The sequence below is a fragment of the Camponotus floridanus genome, unplaced genomic scaffold, assembly GCF_003227725.1.
Source record: "Camponotus floridanus strain SB8 unplaced genomic scaffold, Cflo_v7.5 scaffold7, whole genome shotgun sequence".
Classification (NCBI taxonomy): Eukaryota; Metazoa; Arthropoda; class Insecta; order Hymenoptera; family Formicidae; genus Camponotus; species Camponotus floridanus.
Genome location: NW_020229838.1, coordinates 1,836,603 through 1,861,432, shown reverse-complemented (window position 1 = coordinate 1,861,432; position 24,830 = coordinate 1,836,603). Strand labels below are relative to the sequence as shown.

The following is a 24,830-nucleotide window of genomic DNA, read 5'->3' as shown; positions in this document are numbered from 1 at the left end:
AATCTTTGAAAGAAATTTCTTCGAAGAGCATCGAATTGGAGATGACATTATAAAACGAAGTGGGTTCTAGACAAGAGAGTTGAATGGCCAAGAAAAGACGAAAATCAGCTTCATGAAACGTGCTGGCGATGGCAATCTTCGCCACTTTCCGGACAACCAGTCGTCGGCGACGTCCTTTCCGTTTCCGGAATTCATCTGTCATTTCTGCCGATATAATTGCCGTCACATATATTTCGAGGAAAATGTTCCAAAAACGGCCTTTTCTTGATCGACATCATTTTTATTATTGCCTTGATGAAAAGAGCGCGATTAATAGGATTTACCTGTTATTTTCGTTTATAAATTAATTTCGCAAATTTTTAATTTGCGATAAATATTCTTCTTTCCAAATATATTTTTTTCCTTTTTACGATTCTTTTAATTTTTTTTTTACAATCTAAGTAAATTACAAAGATATTTTTATTTCGACGTAAGACGGAATGCTATATTCGATTTTTTAAAGCGGTTTGGAATTTAAGAGAATTTGAGAGATCGCGTATTATTTAGAATTAAACGAACAACTCTTCTCGAAACGAGCTTCTTTTTCGCATCTGTTCTTTCTAGGCTAGTGTTTGGATAAGGTCCGTCGAAGACGGGACTATAAAACCAACTTTTACGATCAAGCCGGCGACGTTGGACAGCGATGACATTACTTTACACAAGTTTCTGTTTCACTGTATACCATGACACGCACAACCAATTTTTCAGCAGCTTCATTGTTTCAACTCCTCCTCTTCAATTCTTTTCTTGAAAGTATTGTCTGTTTGAAGATATTGTTTTTGTCGTTCTAAAAGAAGCTTGATAGTATAAAATACACGAGAAGTTTTTAGAAATGAAAGGATAATATGAACGAAGATTAAGTACGTTAAGATGGAAAATAGAGTGTTATCGCGAGATCAGTCGAGCGTTTCTATCTCTTTTCACAATTAGAGACCTTTCGTTAATCGATGGGTATAATTATTCCTTCGTTTTACCCTCTCGTTATATCGTTTGAATCATGCTCTTCTCCGAGATTAGTCTACTTTCATTTTCAGACTTTCTTCCTTTTATTTGCCAATGATTTTTAATCAATAATCCCTACACCGAGTTAGATTGAATATTAGAAAAAGTAATAGCGCAAAATATAATTTTTCCGTAATCCATGTTTCTTTTTAAGTACACAGTGCAGCTTAATTAAAATTCAAAGAGGAAATAATTAACATATTATATTATATTATATTATTATATTATATTATTATTATATTATTATTATATTATTATATTATATTATATTATTATATTAAATTGATTGAAGCAGAAATTTTATCGAGGGTCAAGCGATTGATATTGATATTAAAAGATTATCAATAGATTCCTACGCGCGTCTTTTATTTCTGAAAGATATAAAAATAGAAGTATATGTATATTTAATTAAATCAATTGCAAGTTCCTCATAGAGAAGATGATTATTTTAGTCAAATATCTCGCAGATCTTCTTATATAAGATTTATCTATTGCAGAGTTCGAAGCCGTTGAAATCAGCTTGTGTCGGGGAAGATTCGTATTTTCAACATGAAAGAGTGAAATATCGGTACCGATAGCGACGTACTTTTGTAGCAGGATCGAGATATCGCGCGCATGAATGGCGAAGGATATCTCAAAGGATCGGCGAGAGGAGCAATGCTTTAAATTTCATCTGCGCTACGTCCGACCTTAATCGCATTCGGCCGACTAAATTTCCCATTCAGCTTTTTCTCGCGGGACCGTTTCTCGCGGACTTCTTTGCAACGAAATTATAAAGGCGATCGCGGGCTTTCTCGCGAAAAATTTAAATTGTATCGCGTCCATGACTTCGAAATGGCATAATATAACCATAACTGGCACACCTGACGCAATATTCGATTTTTCGACTTCTTGAGACGCAGTCGTTTCAACGCATGCGAATGAAACATACATTTTTAAGAATTTAATGTTCTTCTGCATCGCTTAGTTTTATCATTTTATTTTTGATTTTATATATCGCTTAGTTTTATCATTTTATTTTTTATTTTATCGTGTTTTATCGAAGATGTGAAAAACGCTTTGTTTAAAAAAAGTGTCTCTCAAATATTTATTCGTTTATCAATATTTGGAGCTACGATCGCGCAGAGTTTGCTCAACGAAACTAATATATATTGGTATTATTTAAAACGATATACCGCGGTATTTATGTATAATACGATTACTTTTCTCTGCACTACTGAAACTATATACACCTCCGAACGATTTTAATTCTCGATAAAATTGCAATTTTACATGTAATCGTAACTAAACTAAAATTGTAACTTTTATGTAACTTAATAGGATAAATTAATAGCATAACTTTGTAGGATTATAACTCCAAACAATCGTTAAACGGATAAATATTTAATATGAGAACTTTTTAAAACAAAAATTCATCATTTCGTTTCCAAGATATAAATTCTTTGCCTTAAAATTTAGCAATACTACGTACGTATAATCATTGCGTTTAAATATAATTATATAAAAAATAAGACAATAGCGATTATTTTTTCGAATAAATTCAATTTGTAGGCTTTAAAGTATATAAAATATATAGTATATAGAGAGTTTTAAAGAAATCCACACGAAATATGGTTTCTGTATTAAATGCTTGCTGTTTTATTTACATTATCAACTAAACAGAAATAGAGTTTAATCTCATAAATAAAGACAGAATTAACGAACGATCGGAGTTACAGCGATCATAATACACACATAGAAGAGCTATGTAAATAATACTTTTCCGTATCGAACCGAGTCAGTATTGAGGCGAATGTCGTGTCGGACGCGTTTCTCTGTAGCGCTGTGTTTACATAACATTTTCTGTGACTTGATTTTAACCGATAATTTATAATCTATGTTGGCGTTATTTAAGAAAATTATGAAAGTGCTCAAACCAAAGTATAAGAGGAAATTCAAGATAACGAAGGTATTGTACAAGTGTTCTGTAAATGTGCCGATGTAGCTCTAAAAAGAAAATAAAAATTCAAGTTTACGGAAAAATCATTCGCCTTCGGCTGTCAATTTGTAACACATAAAAATATGCGCAGAAAGGGAAGGATTGCCACGTACTGTCCAAGGAAATTTTTCTTTAGAGATTTGTTGACAGGTTGTGATTCGATAGATCTACTTTTAAAAGTCATACTATTCTTGGTCTATAATTCTCTCAGTTTTATAACGGAAAGAAATTTTTAGAGCTAGTTTCTCGTTCGGCTTTTCAGACGCTTTTTTCTTCCCGATCGCGATACTTTTGAAACTCGCGGAATGCGAATTCCTTCGTGAAATGTACCTCATACTTTTCTCTTTGATTTGAAGTCACACTTTCGGCGCAACGGATTATTTTTACGCCGCTACGTTCTCCCATTGTTTCCTGACGTTCATCGTAGTCATTCGTTTAAGCTTTTTAGCCCGCACGAAGAACTCTTAAGTACCTCTTGAAAAACTGTCGGTAAGTCTATTTTCTTCCACGATTATGGCTTATTAAGTCTTCGTGCCTTTATTAGGCGAGTTTCCCCTTTTGTTCCCTAAAGATTTCGAGAAAATCGTCCGACTTGGCATAATTCTTTATGAACGAGGTATATAACTGCCGTTCTATTTATTTCTCCCAAGACAATCGCGCTCAATTAAAAGAAATTGTCATATATATTTTAAAAGTAACAATTTTATCGATTACTTGTCTTTCATAGAAAATGACAAGAATAAAAATTCGACTTTACATTTAGTCTGATAGAAAGTATTCCTTATTTACGCTTTCTAATATTAACCATGTTGTTGCCCCTATTGTCGTGTTATTTGAATCTCGTATATTATGTTCCATATATTTCTTACGCCAAGAATGTCGAAATTTTACAAGATTTCACGCACATTGCCCACACGACGGAAATTCGCACAACATAAATTACAATACGTAGGATTTAAATGGTGAACTTTTTACGTAACCTCCCTTCTTATCTCACCCTATATTTTTCCGCCGCGTGTAGCTGGAAGGCAGGGATGATGATATTCATGATCGCTACGGTTGCCACTGTACTTTCGCCGTGAGTTTCCTGCGTATTTTTTAAGAACGCGTTTTCTGAAATTCATGAAGCCAAATGACGCGATCGTGATAAAAAAGTAAAGCGTGAGGAAAGGCTCCCTACGAAGAATTTCCGTGTTTAAGTACGCGAGATCGAAAGCTGTTCCGAGATTATACTTTGAAATTGAAGATTCAAAAATTATAAGCGTCCTATAATAAACCTGTGTTTGAAAGCGCACGATCGTATAAATAGTTTCGAAATCTTATCTCTGAAAACTGAAATTCCACGAATAATAAATACAACACAATATCAAACGAATAGATCAAACGATAGATTTATCGAGATAAAATCACGATTACATTGCACTGAATTATAACTCTTGAATTTTCTTTTTTTTACCTCAAGTTGCGCTCGAAACTTAATTTACTTCACAGTATGACTAGTCGACAAATTTTCCGCGTGCGTCTCCCATCTTGTGTTTGGTTTTCGGAAAAGTCGCACTCCTACATCACGGCAGACGTATACACATGTACACAGATACACCCAAGATTCGTCGGTTTTGCTCCTTCGCGAAGATGCTCGCGCGTATTTCGTAGGCAGCGGGCATTATTTTGAAATTCATGAGGTCGAATGGCGTAACCGCGTAAGGTTGAAGTTTGGGACGCTGCGAAGGGATGACGAAGTGGCCCGGTTGAAGTAACTTTTGCCGGTGTGCACGAAACGACGACCGAGAAGGAAAAAAAGGAGACGCGACTCGCTTCGTCGGGAAACACGCTCGCTATTTTGCATGCGCCAGAAAGTGCACCGTCGATATTTGAATATCCACTCGGAATTAAATATAATCGGGAAAAATTGATTTTTTTCTCTTTCTATCTTGTTTTATCGAACGGAAGTTGCCGCTGGCGTTTTTTTTCCGCCAGAGATTACTCGCTCTTACGTATTTTATTATTATAAAAGATCAACTCCCACGTATATTTACGTACAGCGATTTATTCTTTATAGAGAATAACTTATTCTTCCTTAATGCATTTAATAGAAAGAAGCGCCGGAAAACTATCCGGACTATCCGATGTCCGTCATTTTAAGACGGGATATCTCAGCCTTTGTACTTTGGGAGAGGCTCCCTTGCGGACAATTCATATCAAGCCGAGAACAAAGCAAACTAGTCGTAGATTATCAGCGTATGATACCCCTATTTGCTTCGTATTATTCTAGTCGCAGTAGTTGTTTCGTAATTTATGATATATCCATCAAAATTAATGACCAATTAGCGCATGATGCTTTGTTATTAATAAAAAGAAAAGGAAAATGCCTTTTTATGCAAGTTTGCCGTGTTTCTCGCGTTAGCACGATCTATCAATTTCATATTAGGTCGATGGGAACGCACTAGACAAGCTTCTCCCGACTGCAAGATGTAAATGAAATCTCTTGACTGTTAACGCGCTAATTAAAGTGAAATCCTCGCATCAACTTCATTAGCGAATCGTGCGCTAGGAGGGAAACACTAATGATGATAGTCGCGAGCGTCGTATTGATAACTACCACCAGCGCTATATTATGTTGGATTTTTTTAATACGATCACTCTTCTTCACGAGCATTCGAGATCAATCGTTTCATTCGTTGAATCGAGCGAATTTTTATTCGCGAGGGTGTATAATATGATGCACCGACATCCCTTTTATCCGAACTTTTCGCATTCGATTCGATTTTATTTCGTACTGATTTTTCTTCTCAACATCACGCAAAATCTTCTGTATCATAAGCTATTAAACCGAAGATTTTCTGCGCGAAGTTGGAAAGATGAAGATATCGCATTGTTAATTAATTTTAAATAATTTTAGAATATTCAATTAAAAGAGATTTAATCTGTGCATATATATTTTTTTTTGGCGGGGGGGCGAATTTATCATTTTGCGTATTTAAACCGTAAGTCGGGTGATTATCCGGTAATCCGATTTTCTGTCTGCCATCTGATTCGACGAGTTCGCGAAATTCCAACGAAAAAGAAGACGCGATCCACTTTCGCGACGCGATCCTCTTTGTGCGTTTCGAATATCGGATCGCTCCATCCTCTCGATTCATGGTTGAATGATGTCGAAGCACGACAATCGCAGTGGAAGCGTTCTACCCTAACGAGCGGCTTTAATTTCTGCCCTCTTTCCACGTCATTTGCCGCGGAGGAGAGTTCCGACGAGAAACACGACTAGACCCAAAACTTCCTCTCTCATCGAATTATCCGGCTTGTAGACAGGTCGTACACGCCGTATATAGACTTCTCTTATTAATCATTATATCAGTGATTCTGTATATTATTGTTTAGTTTCCGTAATTTATTTTTCGATTAAATTTCTGTCGATATAAAGGAACTAAGAATTATGAAAGATTGAGAAACTCTATAAACTTTTGTAATTGAATAATATTATTTTCTATAATTTATCAAATTTCTCGAGTATTAATGTCACCGCTCGGTTGTATCGGCTTGTCTTCTACAAGAGTTGCTTTAGCAACCGGACATTTTTTCGCGACGAGTTTCCTACCGAGGCGTCAACGAATTGACGTTTATCCCTCATAGGTACCATTTATTGACAGTATTCGGCCTTTATTGCATAACGATGACCCGCGGTCGCAGGTGCGCGATGCCGATCAATCGCCGATAAATTTGCGTCAGGCGATATTAATAACGACTTCTCTCGCGTGGCTGTCAATTTCGCGGGAGAGACAAAACTTGGTTCATCACTGCGGGAATATGACGCGCATGCAGAAGCGAGGATTGGATAGCGGGGTAATAAACTGGAATAGGATTCGTACATATAATCCTCTGGCCCGTAAAACGAAACGATCCAGTTTCTCCACGAGCCTCTGAAATCTTCGTAATCTCTCGACTAAAGTTTCGGCCGGTCGGGACGAGAGCGTATCCAGAAGCCATCCATCTTGAAAAGCAATAATAGTCTCCCGTGTCCTCGGTTTCCTTGGCAGCCTATCACCACGGCCAATATTATTTTAGTGGCGTTACATCGCGTGTTTCGCATCCTTTCGTCGTCGTTGTGTGTGTCGTGCGAGAAAATTGACCTACCTATCCAAGGATAGGCAATCGCCGGTTCGTAAACGGCAAGTGACCATGTTAGGAGATAACCGGATCGGATCTAAAATTGCTTCCGGCAGCGATTTTAAAATCCAGATTTCGATCGTAAATTGTGCCGTAAACTTTATCTTTAATAAATATTTTTTTTTATCGCCTTGAAAAGAAAGATGCGGTTTTAGATTCGCAATATTGCAAAATTAAAAATATGATTGCGATTACGTTTGTTATCATTCAGTTGATAAAATTAAGTGCCGCCAAGGGAACAAATATATTTTTCCTCGCTACACTTTTCGGTGATTGATCATGATTTAAGGCATCTATGACGTTGATCGGTATATTCGTCCGATCCAGAGGCGAACTCGATGGATCGTATCGTGAAGTTTTCTTCCTGGACGGCATCCGCGACCGAGAGCTTCATCGGGTTCCGCAGCCGGCGCGTGAGATTGGTTTGTCATCCGAGCGAAGCTCCATCGTTTCTAGCATACTCTGTCTCTCATGGACTATCTTGAGACATTTCCGTGCGGATCGTCGGGCACGCGCGTATCGCACGGAAGATTGGTCCTTCGGCGGAAGTGGGAAGGACGGAAGAAAAGAAAACGAAAAGGAAAACAGGGAACGAGACAGAAGCTCGCTTCTTGGATTTAAGATCTCGTCGACGGTTCTCGAGAATCGAGAGAAAACAACTCTGCGATCCGCGAAGTTGAAAGAACAGGCGGGATGGTTCTTGAGGGGGGAGCTGGAGAATCGAAAGATGAAAACAGGGGATGGAGCGAGAGACAGGGAGAGAACGCGGTTATTCGTGAATCCTAAGAGTTACGGTGCTTCCAAGCGAAAAGGAGGGGTGGAGAGTGGTCGGGCCATAATCCATACATTCGCGGGAAATAAATAATACACGAGCACCGGATCGGGCGGTCGGTTCCGTCGTGCATTGGTCAGAGGATGAACTTCTACTTCCTATATTCGAGGAAAATATACGAGATCCGAGTCCCTTTTCACGACTCGTCTCCACCCACGGACTTCTCTCCCTCTCCCCTCTCTCTTCTCTCTCTTTCCTTATGATCGTAGAGAAAGACATGGACGAGAGATCCTATTCTATATAAGAACTTCTTATCGCTCTTTGAACGATATTCTGCCTAATAGCGCGCATTCGATATCGAGAACGTTTGCGATGTACTTTCGAAAGATAAACTGAACTGCGTACGAAATGTGCGTCATCGCGTTCTTTTAATTGCATGATTTTTTTTCCTTCATTGATTTGTCGAGTTTAAGGATAAACATTTGCAATTTTTTCTGCATGTGTCGTATACATATGTGCACGAGTGGATATACATAATGTATATTTAAACGTTATATATGTATTTCGCGTCTCTATTTTACCATATTTTGCAGGAAGCTGCATGAAAAGCATCATTAACCGTTAAAGAAGTAATATTTTCGTTGAATTTACAGAAAAGTAATAAGTAATGCCTCTTCATAAAGTGAAGATTGAGGGCTTCATATTTGCTATTTTCATACGCGAAAGATGCAATTTGCAACTCGTGCGCAACTCGAGAGAAAAATATTCATAAGGAAAAATATTCAGTAGGTAAAAAAAAAATGATTGGATACAAATGATTTGGATTGATCACTTATCTTTTTAGTCAAAGAATATAATGAAATTATGCTTTTTTGTTCTACGACCCGAGAAATGATCGTGATCGAATCCACGCAAGATGCAGCGCTTCCTTTCGCCTCGTCCGGTTGTCTTTATCTTTTTGATTTCGCATTCCGTTTCGAAAATCCCCAGTGACGGTTTTCTTTACGAGTTATGAGTTATCCTCCACACATGTTTGGCCATGCAAACAGGTAACAGTGAAGGCTCTCGCTGTCAAAGCTTACCTGCAGATTTAAGGAAGTGCGTCTCCGACCGCGACTGCATAATGTAACCCATAATTCGTGAATAAATGCAGCGTTGGTCCGATAAATATTTCGTTAAGCTCTTTTACGATACACGTTACGTTCCCGTTTGACGGCGAATGTCGACGACGAAAAACCGCGACTATATAATGAATGAAGAAGTCGTAAGAATTCGTATAACCATAAATAAGCGAGAAGTGCGCATTTTACATTTGTGAAATTAATTATCGTATAAGATAACGATGATAATGATGTGCTTATTTAATAAAGATAATATATGTAAATAAAGATAATATATGTAAAATAGATAATGATATATTTATAATATAAATGATATATTTAATAATGATATATTTATATTATAAATATATCATTATCTATTTTATATAGATTATCTTTATGTGCAACGTGTATTTTATTGAAGTGTTATAATCCGATTGAATTTATAGTTAATTACAATACTTTGAAATATCATAAATATGATATTTCAATTACTTTTGCCCGTTTTTCCATTGCTTTTGCCTCTGCAAATCGTTTTTTATAGTAATTGTATACAGAAGGACGATTAACGATTCTAAGAGATGAGTCGAAAGAGGATGTTCTTCATAAATGTTGATTCGCAAAGAGAAGCATAAGGATTAATTATTAATATCTCGAGATAGAGAGAAAGAGAGTTTTCTCCTCACTCGACTGACCGCAACGTACTTCCGTTTCCGAGAAGACTCTGTTAAGCATTTAGATTCAGACTTATGTTTAAAAGCGTGTCACACTTTGCTGTAGTACGTTTCCTGATCCTGATTTCTTTTGACGACAAATTCGAGATTTATCAACGCTCTAAGGACGGAACGACAGAAGGGGGGGATTTGCTTCTTTCCACTTCTTAAGTAATCGAGAGATGCTCGACGCGATAATTTATTTCAATTCCGCTCAAAAGCTTCGAGACGGCGCGATTAATATTCGCGAAACGAAACTAACTGATGTTATCTTACAAATATTTTATAATTTTCTTGCGCTCTCTCTCTCTCTTTTTTTCTATCTTTCTTTTCCATATTACGATAACATTTTACAATCCGCGCCATTCAAAGATATTTTATGCTACGTCGAAGAGATCGTCGTAATGTAGATTTATGCGAACGGCGGTTCTTATAGCGTAATCCTGAATTACATGATGCGTACAGACGCGAAATATACGTCGCGTGCAAAGTAGAATTTATCGAGAACTCATGGCCTCTGAAGAAGCTATTTATATCACACGAATGTATTTTATTGTTACAGAGGGGTAGCGACGAGCTTCTGTCGCAAAGTGGGGCAGTCAGCAATGGTGCTTCAATGAGTCCGCAACCTCATCACGCGGCCGACAACAACAATGACGCCAAGAAGGTGAGTGTTTTTTAATTAAATCAACGAGTAGTCTCCGCGCACGATGATAAATTTCACGGGCTTTCCCCAAAAGTATTCAAGAATTCTGACTTAGATATTTGAGAGAAAATCTACTATTGGAGAATATTATATATAATTATTATTTATCATTATTTCTAATTTCGTACACACACACACACACACTTACAATATTTCTCGAAATGCTCTCGGAATACACAGTCGCAAATTCATATTTTATATATCGCGTCTCTTCTCAAAAGAAAATCCCTCTTTTCGATTTCGGCTACGATAATAATACACGTAGTATGGCGGAATAAAATACAAGGAACGCCGATAACTTCCTTCTTGGTCCGTCCATTTCACCGATGGCGGAAAGCAGTCGTGTGGAGCTTTTTGGGAGAGCTTTTCTCCCTCTTTTCTCTCTCTCTCTCTCTTCTTTCTCTCTCCCCCGAATTGCCTCACGGCGAACCGACCGCAACCAGAACGCGCAACGAACCATAAATCATCGCATACCAAAGAGAAATTCGTATGCAGTGACCCCGATTGAAATGCGTCCATTGAAATCTGATCGGTCGCTTTCGCGTTCCCCGAAGAGTTCTCGCGTTCCTTCCGGCTTTCCCATCGCAACGAACGTATGGCTGTCCATCAAAGAGACCGGGAAATCGTTTTCCTTTTTTATTTTTTTTTTCCTCGAACAAAGTCGACTAACGCTGATTCGCTGTTTGTAGAAATTTTTTGACGAAACGACGCGACAAAAACTGTCGGTGAACGAACTCGCGATGTGGAGGGAACTTAATTTTTCACGGCGGCCGATTATTATTCTTGCGCGTCAACAGAGATATGATAAATATTAATTAATCTCGTATGTATGTGTGTGTGTATCGCGAGATAATCGACTACCGATAGACGAAGAGAAATTATCGATGTGTATCTCCCCGGGCAAAATTAATTTTCGACGCAATCCTTGCATCTCGCATGAAAAAAGTAAAGAGAAAAAATAACCGTCCGATAGTCTGACGATTATTAATCGATCTACTTACGCGAAAGTATAGATTATTTTGTGAATGCCATTAAGAGCACACCGTATTTATGTCCCGCTGAAAAAATTAATAGTCGGTTCAGAGACCAACTTTATATCTCATCGAATATAAAAGGTCGATAAATTTTTCGTATCGATATGTTTTCGGACGGTTATATTTATTTCGATTTCTCGAAAACATACATTCGCGCAATCCATCAGGAATTTAAAAAAGAGTAACATTTTCGCAAGGGGGAAGAAAAATGCGACGTAAAATACGGTCTTTTAGCGAGGTAACGTACCTTAATTAATATTTTGCGCGCGCCATCGTGGCGACAGCCGTTTACGGTGTAAGCTTCGTCACGGGAAAGAGGATGGAACGGCACTTTTCTCGCGCACCTGCTCTCGTCACGTATACTCGACATCGTCACACGTCGTTTCAACGAAGACACGAAAAAATGGTGAAATTTCTGGAACGCAAACGACGTCGACGACGTCGACGGCGTGTTTGGAAACCGCATCGGGAGACACGGCCATGTCTCGGATCACTCGGTCGCACGTGCACCACCGGATGTAGTCTAAAAGTTCGACCTCGTTCCTCCCCGGGCGTCGTTAATCATTTTCGTATACATATATGTAGCCTCAAACAGAGGCAAAGCTCTGTGAGCGAGATATGTAAAGCGCTCCGCTTTCATTTTCCGTGGAATTTACCGAAATCCCTGTTTAACTGAATCGGCGAGTTTTTGCATCATCGAAAAATGTCGATACGATTTGATTAATAGTTTGATAGCGAAATGTAGGCGTTCTCGCATTAGATCGCTCATATTTTAACGTTAGGAATGAATAACGGAATTCTCTGCAAAGCGCGCGGTCCTTTAACAATGCGGTACAAATCGAGGAAATATGCGGTTTACGTATGCGTTATTTTTCCTTGAACTTTATCGTTATTTTTGATTGTGACAAACAATGCCATTTAAAAATGTCAAGGCAATCTTAATAGCCTTCGTTAAAACAACTGGCGGAGCGGAAAGTCAACTAGTCCTATTTTTTAGCAGCTAAATATCCTCTAAAATATATCGTTTTCCTTGTTCGAAATAAATGTATAAATTACACGAAAAGATATAAATGTTAATTATTATAAAACTACAAAACAACATTTTACTGTACTCTTTGATATCTTATTATTTATATAGGAAATATAATATTTTCTTGTAGAAATTATACATATATGTTAATTAATTTTATACATATTATAATTATATTTAGCCGAGAACTTATACGCTCTTTCTCTTTTTTGCCATAAAATTACAAACAACAACGAACACTGCTGTTTACAGAACATTCGCGGAAATGAAAATAATTATGCTGCGTTGCCTGGCATGTTTCTAACGTATAAATATTTCCACGAGAAGGTACAAAAATATATTATAATGGCGATACGTATGTAAAACTTATCGTCGATCGTTAATGAAACGTGTTTTTTACGAGAATATTGCTTTTTATCGCGAGGACGGATTTGATGACAAAACCGAAGTCTTTTCGGTTTGTCGCCTTTCACTTTGAAAATGTACGCGCTCTACTTTCCGACGAAGTCTCTCGCGACAAGGGAAACTTCAGGAAATTTTACTAGCCATTGTCGACTATGAACACGTTTGCTTTACGCGCCAGCTAAAGACGCAACATTTATGTGGCGCGCAAAAAATACCGCGAAAAATATCACGGAATGGCTGGTAATCCTCGCTACATTATCATACTTAAAACAACGAGAATAATGTTAACAGACATTTTTTAAAACTAAAATTTGTTTACTACGACATCATATAAATATAAGTCGGTTTATAAATCGATTTATGTAATGATAACTGTAACGTATAACGAAATAAAAATTATTACAGTTTATATAACTTGCTTCTATCTCGTAAAAAAAAAGAATCAGTTTCTTCTCTAGAAATATTTCAAAAAAATATTCGATATTATATTTCGTGTCGATGCAAGATGATCAGAACCACAATTTGTTGATTTCTTTCCTAAACATAGGCGAGGAATAGCTTTGGGACCTTTTTCTTTCGGTTACGGGATTGCCTCTAGTCGAAGCAATTTCGTCTCGATCCACGGTATATATTTCGGAACGAAACTTGCCATAACACATATGCCTCTTACTTAATATAAATTGGCGTTTGGGAAAAGGGTCTGGAGGGTGCAATTTATCAGAGAAGAAATCGAACCCGCGCTGCGTCCGCCATTGGCGGGAAATCTGTTAAGAGCAAGAAAAAAGTCGATCCCTCTTGCGGACAGGGAAGCGGGGGCGCGGTTAAGAAAACGTATAGGGAAGCGTCTTTTTACAATCCGGGAGTGTGTTTTCATCTTCCTTTCTCTCCCCACGTCGCTGACCGACGTACATCATCTGCTCGCTATCATTGCGAGCGTGCGATACAGCAGGTGCTTTCCCAATCCTTCCTTTCTCTCTCCTCTCTCTCTTTGTTTCAACGTCTCTTTTTGGCTCTTTCGCTTTTAGCAATTTTTTATTTTTTTTATAGAATAATCCTCCTCGTGTATTTTTCAGAGTCCGTTTCCGCGCCGCGCAAAAACTCTCCGCTTTAACGTTTTATTAGCTTACAACCAGAAATATTTTTAAAATCCCCATTTACATCATTTCTTTTTAATTATATGACATATTTTTATGTCTTAATGAGTTAATATGAGGAGAAGAGGGAAGATGGAACAATTATACTCTTTTCTTAAATCGATTATTTAACTTCTTTATAACATACGCTCGCAAAAATCACGCAAATGAATCTCACTGCAAAGAAAGCGACGCGCTGAAGAATCACTATTTCATGATGCTTGCGGAGTGCAAAATCCGCGGGTGCGAAGAGTCGAAGAGCGAGAAAAAAGGAAGGTGACGAGGAAAGGCGAGAATTTCTTTTTCTCTTGAAAGCGCGACGGACGGAGGAGTAGAAAAAGGAAAAGAGAATCCTACCGATGTTCGTAGACGATCTGAAGAGGTACGCTCGTGAAGCTCGTAGAAGCTCCCATTCATTGCGCCTTCCAGGCTGAATAAAGCTTCGAGAGAGAGAGAACGAGGAGCAGGTACAACCTTTCGCCGTCATATTTCTACCACCTTGCCTTCGGGGCTTTTCTCTTGATATCAATCGCTCCGGATTCGCCTGTAGATTTGTCCTCCTCTTCGACAAATCTCTGCGAAACGACTGTCTCCCATCCGGTTAGGATATCATATCAATCGAGAAGCAGCCGAGTCTCTGAACAGGTTTCTCGATCGTCGCTTGGGATCCTTTATCTAACTCTCCGACTAACAGCAGAGTGCACGTAAGTGGCATATGTCCTGTGATTTGTTTTCTAAAAATCGTCGCTTTCTTTAAGTGTGATAATATTATCTGAAAAAATTTCCTTGCAAAAATTTAAATGCAACATACAGTGTAATGTAATGCAACACTGGCGAGACGATAATTCTTTTCCGATAGGTCAATGTAATGCGAGTTTGTGTCCTTCCTCGAACGGACGCTTATATTCTCCGGAAAATCGTATAATGCGGCATTAACTCTACAATGTTGCTAAGTGGATGCGAATCCGCTTTAATACGGATTTTTAATTTGCTCTGTAAGATCCCATCTAGCGTGAATAATCATGTTGAGGCGTACAAGAAGAGGTGGAAACGCGGATTAAACGCAGGTATATAAATTGATTAGTTGCACGCTCTGCTTAATGAGGACCGTGTAATTTACATTCCGGCCGTTGTGAATTGCTAATTTTAATAATCGCGAAACTGGACCCGCTGAAACGTAAATACGTCTCTATCAGCGTTCCATTTCCGTTTCGTAAATAATACCCCGTATAAAATTAATATCGCAATTTGTATTTCCATCAGTTACAGCCGCATGATGAAGACTATTGCGATTCTTTCGAAAATTCAGCATTTAATCTTCCATTGCTTTGTATGCGTTCAATGAATCGTGAATTAACTTTCCGTAAACCGGTTGTTTTCTATCAAACATGAGAAAAATAATCCCAGCAAACAATCGATGCTCAATAATATTTTTTTAACCTACTTTAATTTAACGTATTCCAAATGTTTCATCTATACCATTATCAAGAACGATTAAAATAAATCATCATCAAAGAATTTATTTGAAAAATAGAAAAATGAAAAAAATATAATAAAAAGATATAAATTTAGATATGTCGTAAGAATGTAGGCTTTGTTACAAATTTACTTACACTTTTGTTCAGCCTTTTTCGTTTAAGCTCTTAAATTCCTCTGTGACAGCTATTCGAATATTCTTAAATTTCGTAGAATAAAGGACAAAAACTTGGAACGAACTGACCGATAAAAACCATCTCAGCGTGTTCGCTTTATTAGGACGGCAACGGATCTCTTTTGTCCCCATTTCTTTTTGATGTGCCATTTTCTACTTCGTTCCGTTCCATTATCCACGAATGGTAGCCATGTCACCACTTATTCACGCGTCCGCGTGTGTCCAGACACTAGAGGATAAAAATGAGAGAGAAGATCTGGAGAGAACATCAAGGCTTCGTTAAAGGTGTTACAATGTTAGTCGATTATCGCTTCTTCGCGGACCTTTACTTTTCTGTTTCGATCATCTTTGACTTATGATTATCACGATTTGCACGCCCCGTCTCACAATGAATATTTCTCTTAATTCTCTATTCGTAAATAAATCATGTAAATGCGTGTTTAAAAGCCTGTCCAATTTTTCAGCGTGTTTTATTTTCGAGAAAATAATCCATTTATTTGCCATAGCTCGTTAATCATTTATTTTTGATATAACGGGAATTTCAATATGTAAGTAGACAGTAATTTACAGTCCTCATATTCGTAAAAACGATTTACGTCAATCTACACAGGCATAATTAGCTGACCACGTCAATTTTGCGATGTACGAAAAGATTGAATACTTATTTCTCTTTTTTGACGATGTCGCGATGTTCCCATTTTCCCGATTAAGAACGACGGAAGGTCAACACGAGCGACGAACTTTATGAACGTTGTTTTTGCCGGATAAATCGTTGTTTCCATTTCCGGAACAGTAACATAATTTTAAAAGCGCCCAAGGAAGTTTACATTCGAGTCCCTCCGCTGTTGTTTTTTTAAAATGATTTTAGTTTGATTATAACGTAAAGTGTTTTATATATATACAATAAAAAAGAGCGGAAATTTCGATTTTTTAAGAGTTTACGTTATGCGAGAAATAGAAATATCATAATTTTTGTAAATTTGACTTGAAAATATAATTCATTTCAGATTTCTCAAAAGCAACGTGAATCTCTCTCTTTTATAATTCCAACAATTCAGAAAGTATTCTAGACGTTACATGTTCAAATATTTTTATAACGCGATAAAATTTATCGGATATTAATATATTTTCGTTATCTATGTACAGTAACCTTATTTGAGAAAAAAAAATAACTTTGTTCCCCGTGCAAATGATAGGTGATATTGTTATTATACTATGATTTATTCAAATATGTGTTAATGTCCGAACATTTTTATGTATATTTTGGAAAAATTTCTACGCATCTGCGCGGAATTTATCAGTTGTACGTTCTTCGTTTCCGTATTCTCCGTTGGAAGAATGTGTCCATGTGCTCACGCGCTTACTTGCAGCTACCAATAAGTTGACGTAGCCATGTCGGGAGCGGCGAAGTATTCGAGATTGTTGGCGGCATGCAGTACGCCAAGTTGCCTCTCCGTTCCATTCTCCTCCGCGAATCCCGGAATTTTATATTAAAAACGTATATATACCCTTAGGGGGATGGAGAAGGATTTGGAAGGGGAGGGCCAATCGCCGGCGCGGGACGTCTGAAACCGGACTGGAACTTCTCGCTGGCGTATCTGACATATTTCATGCCGGAATGTTTCTCTCCGAATGCACCGGAACGTCGGGCACGATTTTCGAATGCCAGCCGTCCCTCGTGTGGATAATCTCGATTTCTCGATTCAAGAGCAGTATCGTATCGCGCCGCGCCGGGCAAAGTATCACTGGCACGTCCACTCGACCGGCAAATATTTCTTCTCACGGCGATTAATTCGAGTTGCGCGCAGCTGAATACGTCTCTTTCGGCGAATTTCTGACATTTTTATTCATTTTCTAGGAATGAAATGCGATCTTTCAAGCGGAAAGACCTCGAACATTTTAGTGATCGATTTTATTTATTTTAATTATGCAGAGACGCGTTACAATGGGATAAATTAATGGTTTACAATTCGGATAGTACGTACGGGCAAATTTCAGAATTTTTTACAATCTTACGCGTACATAAAATTGTTGCGTTTGTATAAAATTGTTTCATAAAATAATTAATATTTGTCGTGTGTTTCGAGTAGCGCGAAGTCGGGCAGAATTTCAATCACGTTTCACGTAGAATTCTGCATCCCATGCCAATCTGTTCAAAGTCCGATGAGACACCGCCTCGCATTTAGCAACATCAATTAATAGTACTTGTGTCAAATCCAAGCGACATCGAATCAAAATAGACGGTGAAGAGGATCGTCGAATTAGGTTACGACTGATTTGAGCCACGGATGCTGGTCGAGAAATAGACGACCCGGCAGTGTTCTCATCCATCGATGTATACCGATAACGATCCATTTAAAAATATATCGTCAAATCTATAATAAGCGCGATATGTCTAAGAAAAATTAGAAAACGTACTATTTTCAAGGAAAGTATGAATCTTACTTTAACGCTTTAATTGATATTTATATATATATTTATATTACATTCCTTTCCTTGTTTCCGTCTATAAATAGAATTAATCTTCAATTCAGTTTGCTAAATTTTTATATATAAATATCTCTCTTTCCTTTTTTCATATATCGTGTGATATAATGACAAATTTATAATCATTTAATTAAATCAATTACCGACGCGATTCTGTCTCACAAACGACGATAGATTGACATCGAATAAGATATCTAAACCGACGAATCAAAGTCAAAAAGCGTGTAAATAGAACAAAAGCATTCTTTGCGGAACCGTTTGATTTTACTAATTTGCAAGTGTCACTAACAATATGGATTCGAGGTACTCTCGATATCAATATATAAAGAGCTCAGAAGAGGTAAAAGAACCGACAATAACAGGGTAAGAGGGGGTCAATAACGCCGATCTGAAAGGTACAAAGGAATTAAAGCGCGAACGTAACGGCTACTCCGATGGTGTAGTAATATTACGAGTGGGATATATGTGCTTTTAGTCCGAGTGACCTGACAAAGCCGTCGTTTAGATAAATTGCTTCCACCCGCAGCTGTCCCCCGTCGAACATCGCCAGATGAATCGCGCGACTGACTGACATTTCGGTTTCCCCGTGAAAAATGTGATTATCGTACGATACGCAAAACGTGGGTAACACGTTTCGTTTTTTTAACGCATTTCTATTTATATGATAATTTAAAAAAATGATATTACTCCGTTTATAATAATATACAAGAACATATTATATATTCATATTATATATCCTATAGAATATACAAGAACATATTATATATTCATATTATATATCCTATAGAAAATTATTATGTACGCTAAATAATGAATATTTGTAAATCATATAACGAGAGAACATGTCTAAAAATATATGCAGTTACACAACTTACATCCACAATTGTGCCGATAAATGATAAAAATCAACCTCTACAATAAAGCGCAATCGACGCACGAACATCTTTATCTTGTTAGCGAACCGCAGTCGTTACTGCGGTCGCTATTTTCTCTTCCCGGATGAGGGAGGGGAAATTTTTTTACGCTCTTATTACATGGATTTAATGCACTGACACGTTTGCTAACGAACTCGATAACGGCAAAAGTAACGTTAACGGCACGAACGACAACTCCGTCCTATCTTTACGACGGCCTTTATTTGCCGGATAAGCGGCAACTACGGAAACGTTCTTTCGCATCAGAGGCGTGCTACTTATCGGATGGAACCGGAGGAAAGCTTCTAGCGCGCGCGCAAACGAGAGGAAGTCTGTCGTTCGCTTTTCCGCGATGCGCGACATAGTTGCCTTGAAAATATGAAGGCTCAACGATGAATTTATCGACGTTTGTCGACGCGACGAAGCTTTAAAGCAGCTTCCATGAAACGAGAAAGGAAGCGCACCTGAATATTTTCATACCGCAGAATTACGCGGAGAAGAATATTTCCGATCTTGTCACTCATTAGTCTCGAACTTATCATAGAATCAACGTAATGTTTATCAATATTGTAGAAATTTGATGATCACTTTTTAACTTGAATTTTGTAAAATTTCTGCGCTAACTTATAAATTGTTATGTTATAAATTTGATTCGATTCGAGATATATTTCGGACGTATCGCTAGAGAAGCAAAGCATAACGGATATGCGATTTATCGCATGGACAATCGGATGGAAAATCAGAGTTACAAAGTAGTGGGAAATGAGTAACGAGATTCCTATTAAGATTCAAAACTGCTGGAGTCGTGCCAAATCGCGCTTTCCTAAAACACGAATAAAGATGTGTGTGCATATATAAGTTCATTTCGCGAATAATTTAGATAAATCGCGATCTCATTCATCCAATATTACGGATCAGGCGAGTAAACCTAAACCTCTTACCCTTTATTTTAATTCACTGTGAAATTATTTCTTTTCGATATTGATATTAATTGTTGCAATAAGTTATGTAAATATAAATAAAATTATCTGTCTAGTTTATTTTTTTGCAGAAAATTATGCTTTGTAATAATATTTATCCGTAAAAGTAAAACTTATTACTCACATATATATATATATATATATATATATATATATATATATATAAATATCTAATCAGCTAATTTAATATTGAATAAAATTGATCCATACTGATCACATAGATTGATTTATTTGGAATATCAAATATTTTTCCCCAATTATACCATTTTCTATCATCTTTTAATAAATTTTGTTTTCTGTTTTAAATTTTAACATTATTTATTTCAGAAGCATAGTAAAATAAAACAATTTCTTCAAAGTATAATCGTAACTACTGCGCTTAAAATATTCTGAATTGCGAATTCGTTCAAAATAGTCTGCTTTTTCTGAGAAAAAAAAAGAAAAAGAAATTTTCCCAGTTTTTCCGCAATGTATATGGGTCATTGAAATGTTGGACTCGCTTTGAAGCACAGTTCTCTTTTTTACAAGAACAACCTCGCATACGTACATATATTGCTTTAGTCGTAGCTATTATTCAATTACTTTTTCTCGTAGATAAAAAAATTACCATAATTATGCATGGAACTCGGTACACGCGTAATTAACGTACCATTCGAAACATCGCTTTCAGACATGCAATTGGAATTGGAATGCCAGAAACAAAGCCCCGCAATTCTTGAATCCTCAATGCTTTTTTTACAATCAAATACAAAAAAATTTACCGTTCAACTTTATTTATTTTTTTCTTCTTTTGCAACGTTCTACAATTTTAATCTTCTTTCCAGTAGAAAATAATTAATTCTTATTTAATAATTAACTCTTAAAATATGGTAGATGGTTGACGTCATCGTAAAATAGATTATATATGATTAAAAAAAATTTATATGAAATATATATATATATATATATATATATATATATACATATAAAATTCTTATTAATACTTGTAAGAGCATGTTTTGGGTTGCGTCGAGATTTATATTTAAAATACAGATTCCAAAATTAATTATCATTAATTCAATATTAATCGCAGGGCTTGCCAATTGGATACTAATGAAATCATTATTAACTGAGCTATACTATATATATGACGCAAGAATCTCTGATTATGTATCAGTGATTATGGTTACATCGAAGCTCGCAATCGAAGTTATTAATATTCGTTATTAATAATAATTTAACTTACTATGAGGAAGAGATATTAATTATAATATTGATAAATTATTAAATTTCAATGAAAATGTATTGAAAAAACTCGAATAATATATTGTATATACACAAGTTTTCATTACAATATACAATGAAAAGAGAAAATAATTATGCTTAAAGCATGAAAATTCGATAAGATTTCACGGCATATTGTTCTACTGAAAATTCAAAATGTTTCCTTGATAACATTAATAACAGAAAAAAAATTTGATTTCGTCACAATTCTGTTTAATTATGACAATATGACATAACATTATTATATTAAAATTTTCGATAAAAGCAGCTTTCTGACATACATCAATTCTGATCGTTGCGATTTTTCCGGAAATTTTCCGCGATCGCGTTTTGAATCATCGTATCGTGAATCACACAACCTACAGTTAATAATATTTCGACAAATATTTTTCTCCAATATACTGCATTCTATTTGGAGCTTACCTCCGGCAACGCGTGCCCTGGATCGAATTCTCGAATTTGCAGCACGTTCAAACGTTGATATCCCGATAAGTTTCCCCGTCCTTCTCTCCTCTAAGCTGTCAGAACTTACTCTTATGTTTGAACACTCCTTCTATTGGGGATTCTAGAGCAAATATAGAGTTTCACTACGGTATTAATCGCAACGAATGATTCCGCATCATTTCGCAAACATATCTCAAGACGATTAAGATTGACAGTGATAAAACCTTTTTTTACGTCGTATAATTATAGCGAATAAAATGTTACGAAAATTAATATAATAATCAATCGCACATTTTTTGAAATAAATATACGCATTTCATTTGTATACCACATAAGTGCAAGTGGCGTGTGAAATTAGAAAACGTTGATAAGATATTGAATAATAATTTTACCGAATGATAGAACTCTTTTCATTTGCATTTAATCGACTGATATAGCGATGCAACAACGGTAATAATCAAGTTCATCCTCGAAGCACATCGACAAGCTCCACCTGAGTCGATGTAGTTACGCATATCACGTCATTAGGTTTATGTATACGGAGCTCGTAACTCGCATTTAATAACCTGAGCGATCGTGTCGCAAAGTCGGGCAATAATTAAGTAAAGTGAAACCGAAAATGCAATTAACGCGCTTGTATACGATATTTATATCAACATAATTTCAATTTACGATATTAACTTCTTTCATATTGCAGTTTACTATAATTTATTATATAGTTTGTTGATTACACAAATGTTACAGTTTTATCTACACATTAACTCTGCATTCTCCCAAAATCATAATTGCTTGATTGGTATCTGCAATATATTTCATCAACAATACCAAACACGCTGAAAATTGATTGAATTAGTTTATACGCAGCCGGAGCGTTTTATTGATTGACGTCATTGTCACAGTTTCGAACTAACGTTGACCACGATTTATAGGACTCCATATTACCAACAATCCATTTACTTTCATTGTCGGATCAAGTTAGTGTACCTCAGTTTCACTAATCATTCGAGTGTCTCTTGTTAGGATTGAATCTTTGTCATCGTAAATGGACACGTATAATCGATTCGATGGAAATCGAATCGACCAAAACGCTCTGATTTGACGCGATTAAACACGTGTACAAGTTAGTCGAAAAACCATTTATTCGATGGATATAAAAGCATGAACGGTTCATCAATAACCAGCACTTTTGTTCCATCCCGTTTACCCTCGAATCTCAAACTCCTTTCTCCTTAAAAGCAATGAAAATCCTCCCCATGGTGATATTCCATCAATGTATTAACAGTCAACTTTTCCTGTCGGTCCCCTCGTGTCGATTTAAATGCGAAGCTTGGCTTGCAATCTGTCGATCTTACGGATTAAATTCCTCTTGATGTATCTTTTACGACAAATAGTCTATCGCGTGTTAGCTGCAAGTTAAGGCTTTCTTACCAATTGTGCAAGTTTGGGGCGATTCGATGAATTCAATTATTCGTTTCCGTTCAATTTCAAAACTTGATCTTCTCTCGTTAGCGATTTTTAAATCTGTCAATTTAATTATGCTGAATGTACGATCATCCGCTCTGCAATCAAAATTGGCTCCCATATGATATGTAGATTTGCTCGAATCTACGTATTATTCATTCGAGATTGCGGCGTGCGGGGAAAATGCATTCGAGCTCCGATCAATTATTCGCAGAACTTTAATTCGGTTTAAGACGACGCTCCGACGATTAGCGCATTTACGTTTCGTACTCGTTGATCGATCGATCTACGAGGACCGCGAAATTGATTTCTCGTTAAACTTTAATCTGATCGCGTTGACGATTGCAATCGCAGATTCGATAATACAACCCGTGTTTAAATTCGTCCCGCTCGATTCGTGCATCATTTATCACTTCTCCGAGTACCGAAGAAATGCAGAAGAAAGAGAGAGAGAGAGAGAGAGTGTGTCATAATACGTATTCGCGTGTCGTGTAAAATTAATCTTTCCACGATTCGATTATAATTTTGATGTGATTTGAAACGCAAAATTTTGCGTTTGCATACGCAACTATGATGCCATATGTTTAATCAATGATGACGCATTAATCATCTTTCATAAATTTAATTTCTCTTTAACATTATTTTATTATTATTTATTTCTTTCTCTCTTTCTCTCTCTCTCTCTTCTATAAAACGAAAATTTAATAATACCCGACTCTCGCCACTGATTGGATATTTAATATCTATCGTTATCACGCACTCGTCCTAGTTGCAAGAAATTTGTCCGATATATTTGTCGGCAACGTTAAATATACATCCATCGCTGGCAGACTAGCTACAAAAAACCCGAAAATCCGATGTCAGGAACACTGTTTTTCCATCGTTAATTATTCGCTATACGTTATAAGGTTAAAGGTTGCGATAACAAAGAAGTCGAATATAACACTGAAAAATCGTGTATAACGTACTAAAAAATTTGCAACAATTATTTAGACGTCTTGCGAAGAGAGAAGCGCGAAATATCTTTCACGAAATGTTACATATTGATAGGCTAAAAATTTGCTGAACCGTCACCGAAAGTCTGCTGATAGTAATAGGTTTCTATCGGCGATCGAGCGTGTGGAATCGATGAAAGAAAGGAAATAACGAGCAAACCCTTTGCCGAAAGTAAAGGAGAGAAAGGATGGCTACGGTAATCGGAAGGGAGAAACGAGTGGCGAGATTGCAGGTTGTCGATAGAAGAAGGTTGGATCTCCCTAGGAGAACCAGGGCTTGTGATCGGACTCGGACTTCGTGGGTGGACGAAGAGACGTAATGCATATTGACGTTTTGCCGATAATTCCCGCGGCGTCGCGGCGCTGGGCGTCGAGCGAGAAAACCCCCGACTTGCACAAGAGACCGTTTTATACGCGAGATCTGCGGATGGGACGCGGGATAAGGGTGGAAAAATAGGGGGAACGAGATGTTCCGGATAAAACGAACACTTTGCGTCTCGAGTGAAGACTTTGCCAAAAGATTGAACGAATTCTCTCTCTTCGCGATTCTTACATTTCG

General features: G+C 37.0%; 1 protein-coding gene across 6 annotated transcripts in view; it reads left to right on the top strand.

Moving 5' to 3' along the window:
* Nucleotides 1-24,830, top strand: part of LOC105256683 (polypyrimidine tract-binding protein 1) — a 360,732-nt gene that overhangs the window by 241,298 nt on the left and 94,604 nt on the right. For 5 of the 6 annotated variants that reach the window (XM_025413636.1, XM_025413633.1, XM_025413634.1 and 2 more), the window contains one exon: nucleotides 10,331-10,435. In XM_025413636.1, the coding sequence (XP_025269421.1) occupies nucleotides 10,331-10,435 (105 nt within the window). Of the gene's footprint in view, nucleotides 1-2,842; nucleotides 2,990-10,330; nucleotides 10,436-24,830 lie in introns of those variants that run through there. The other variant, XM_011266865.3, reaches the window with a different exon arrangement.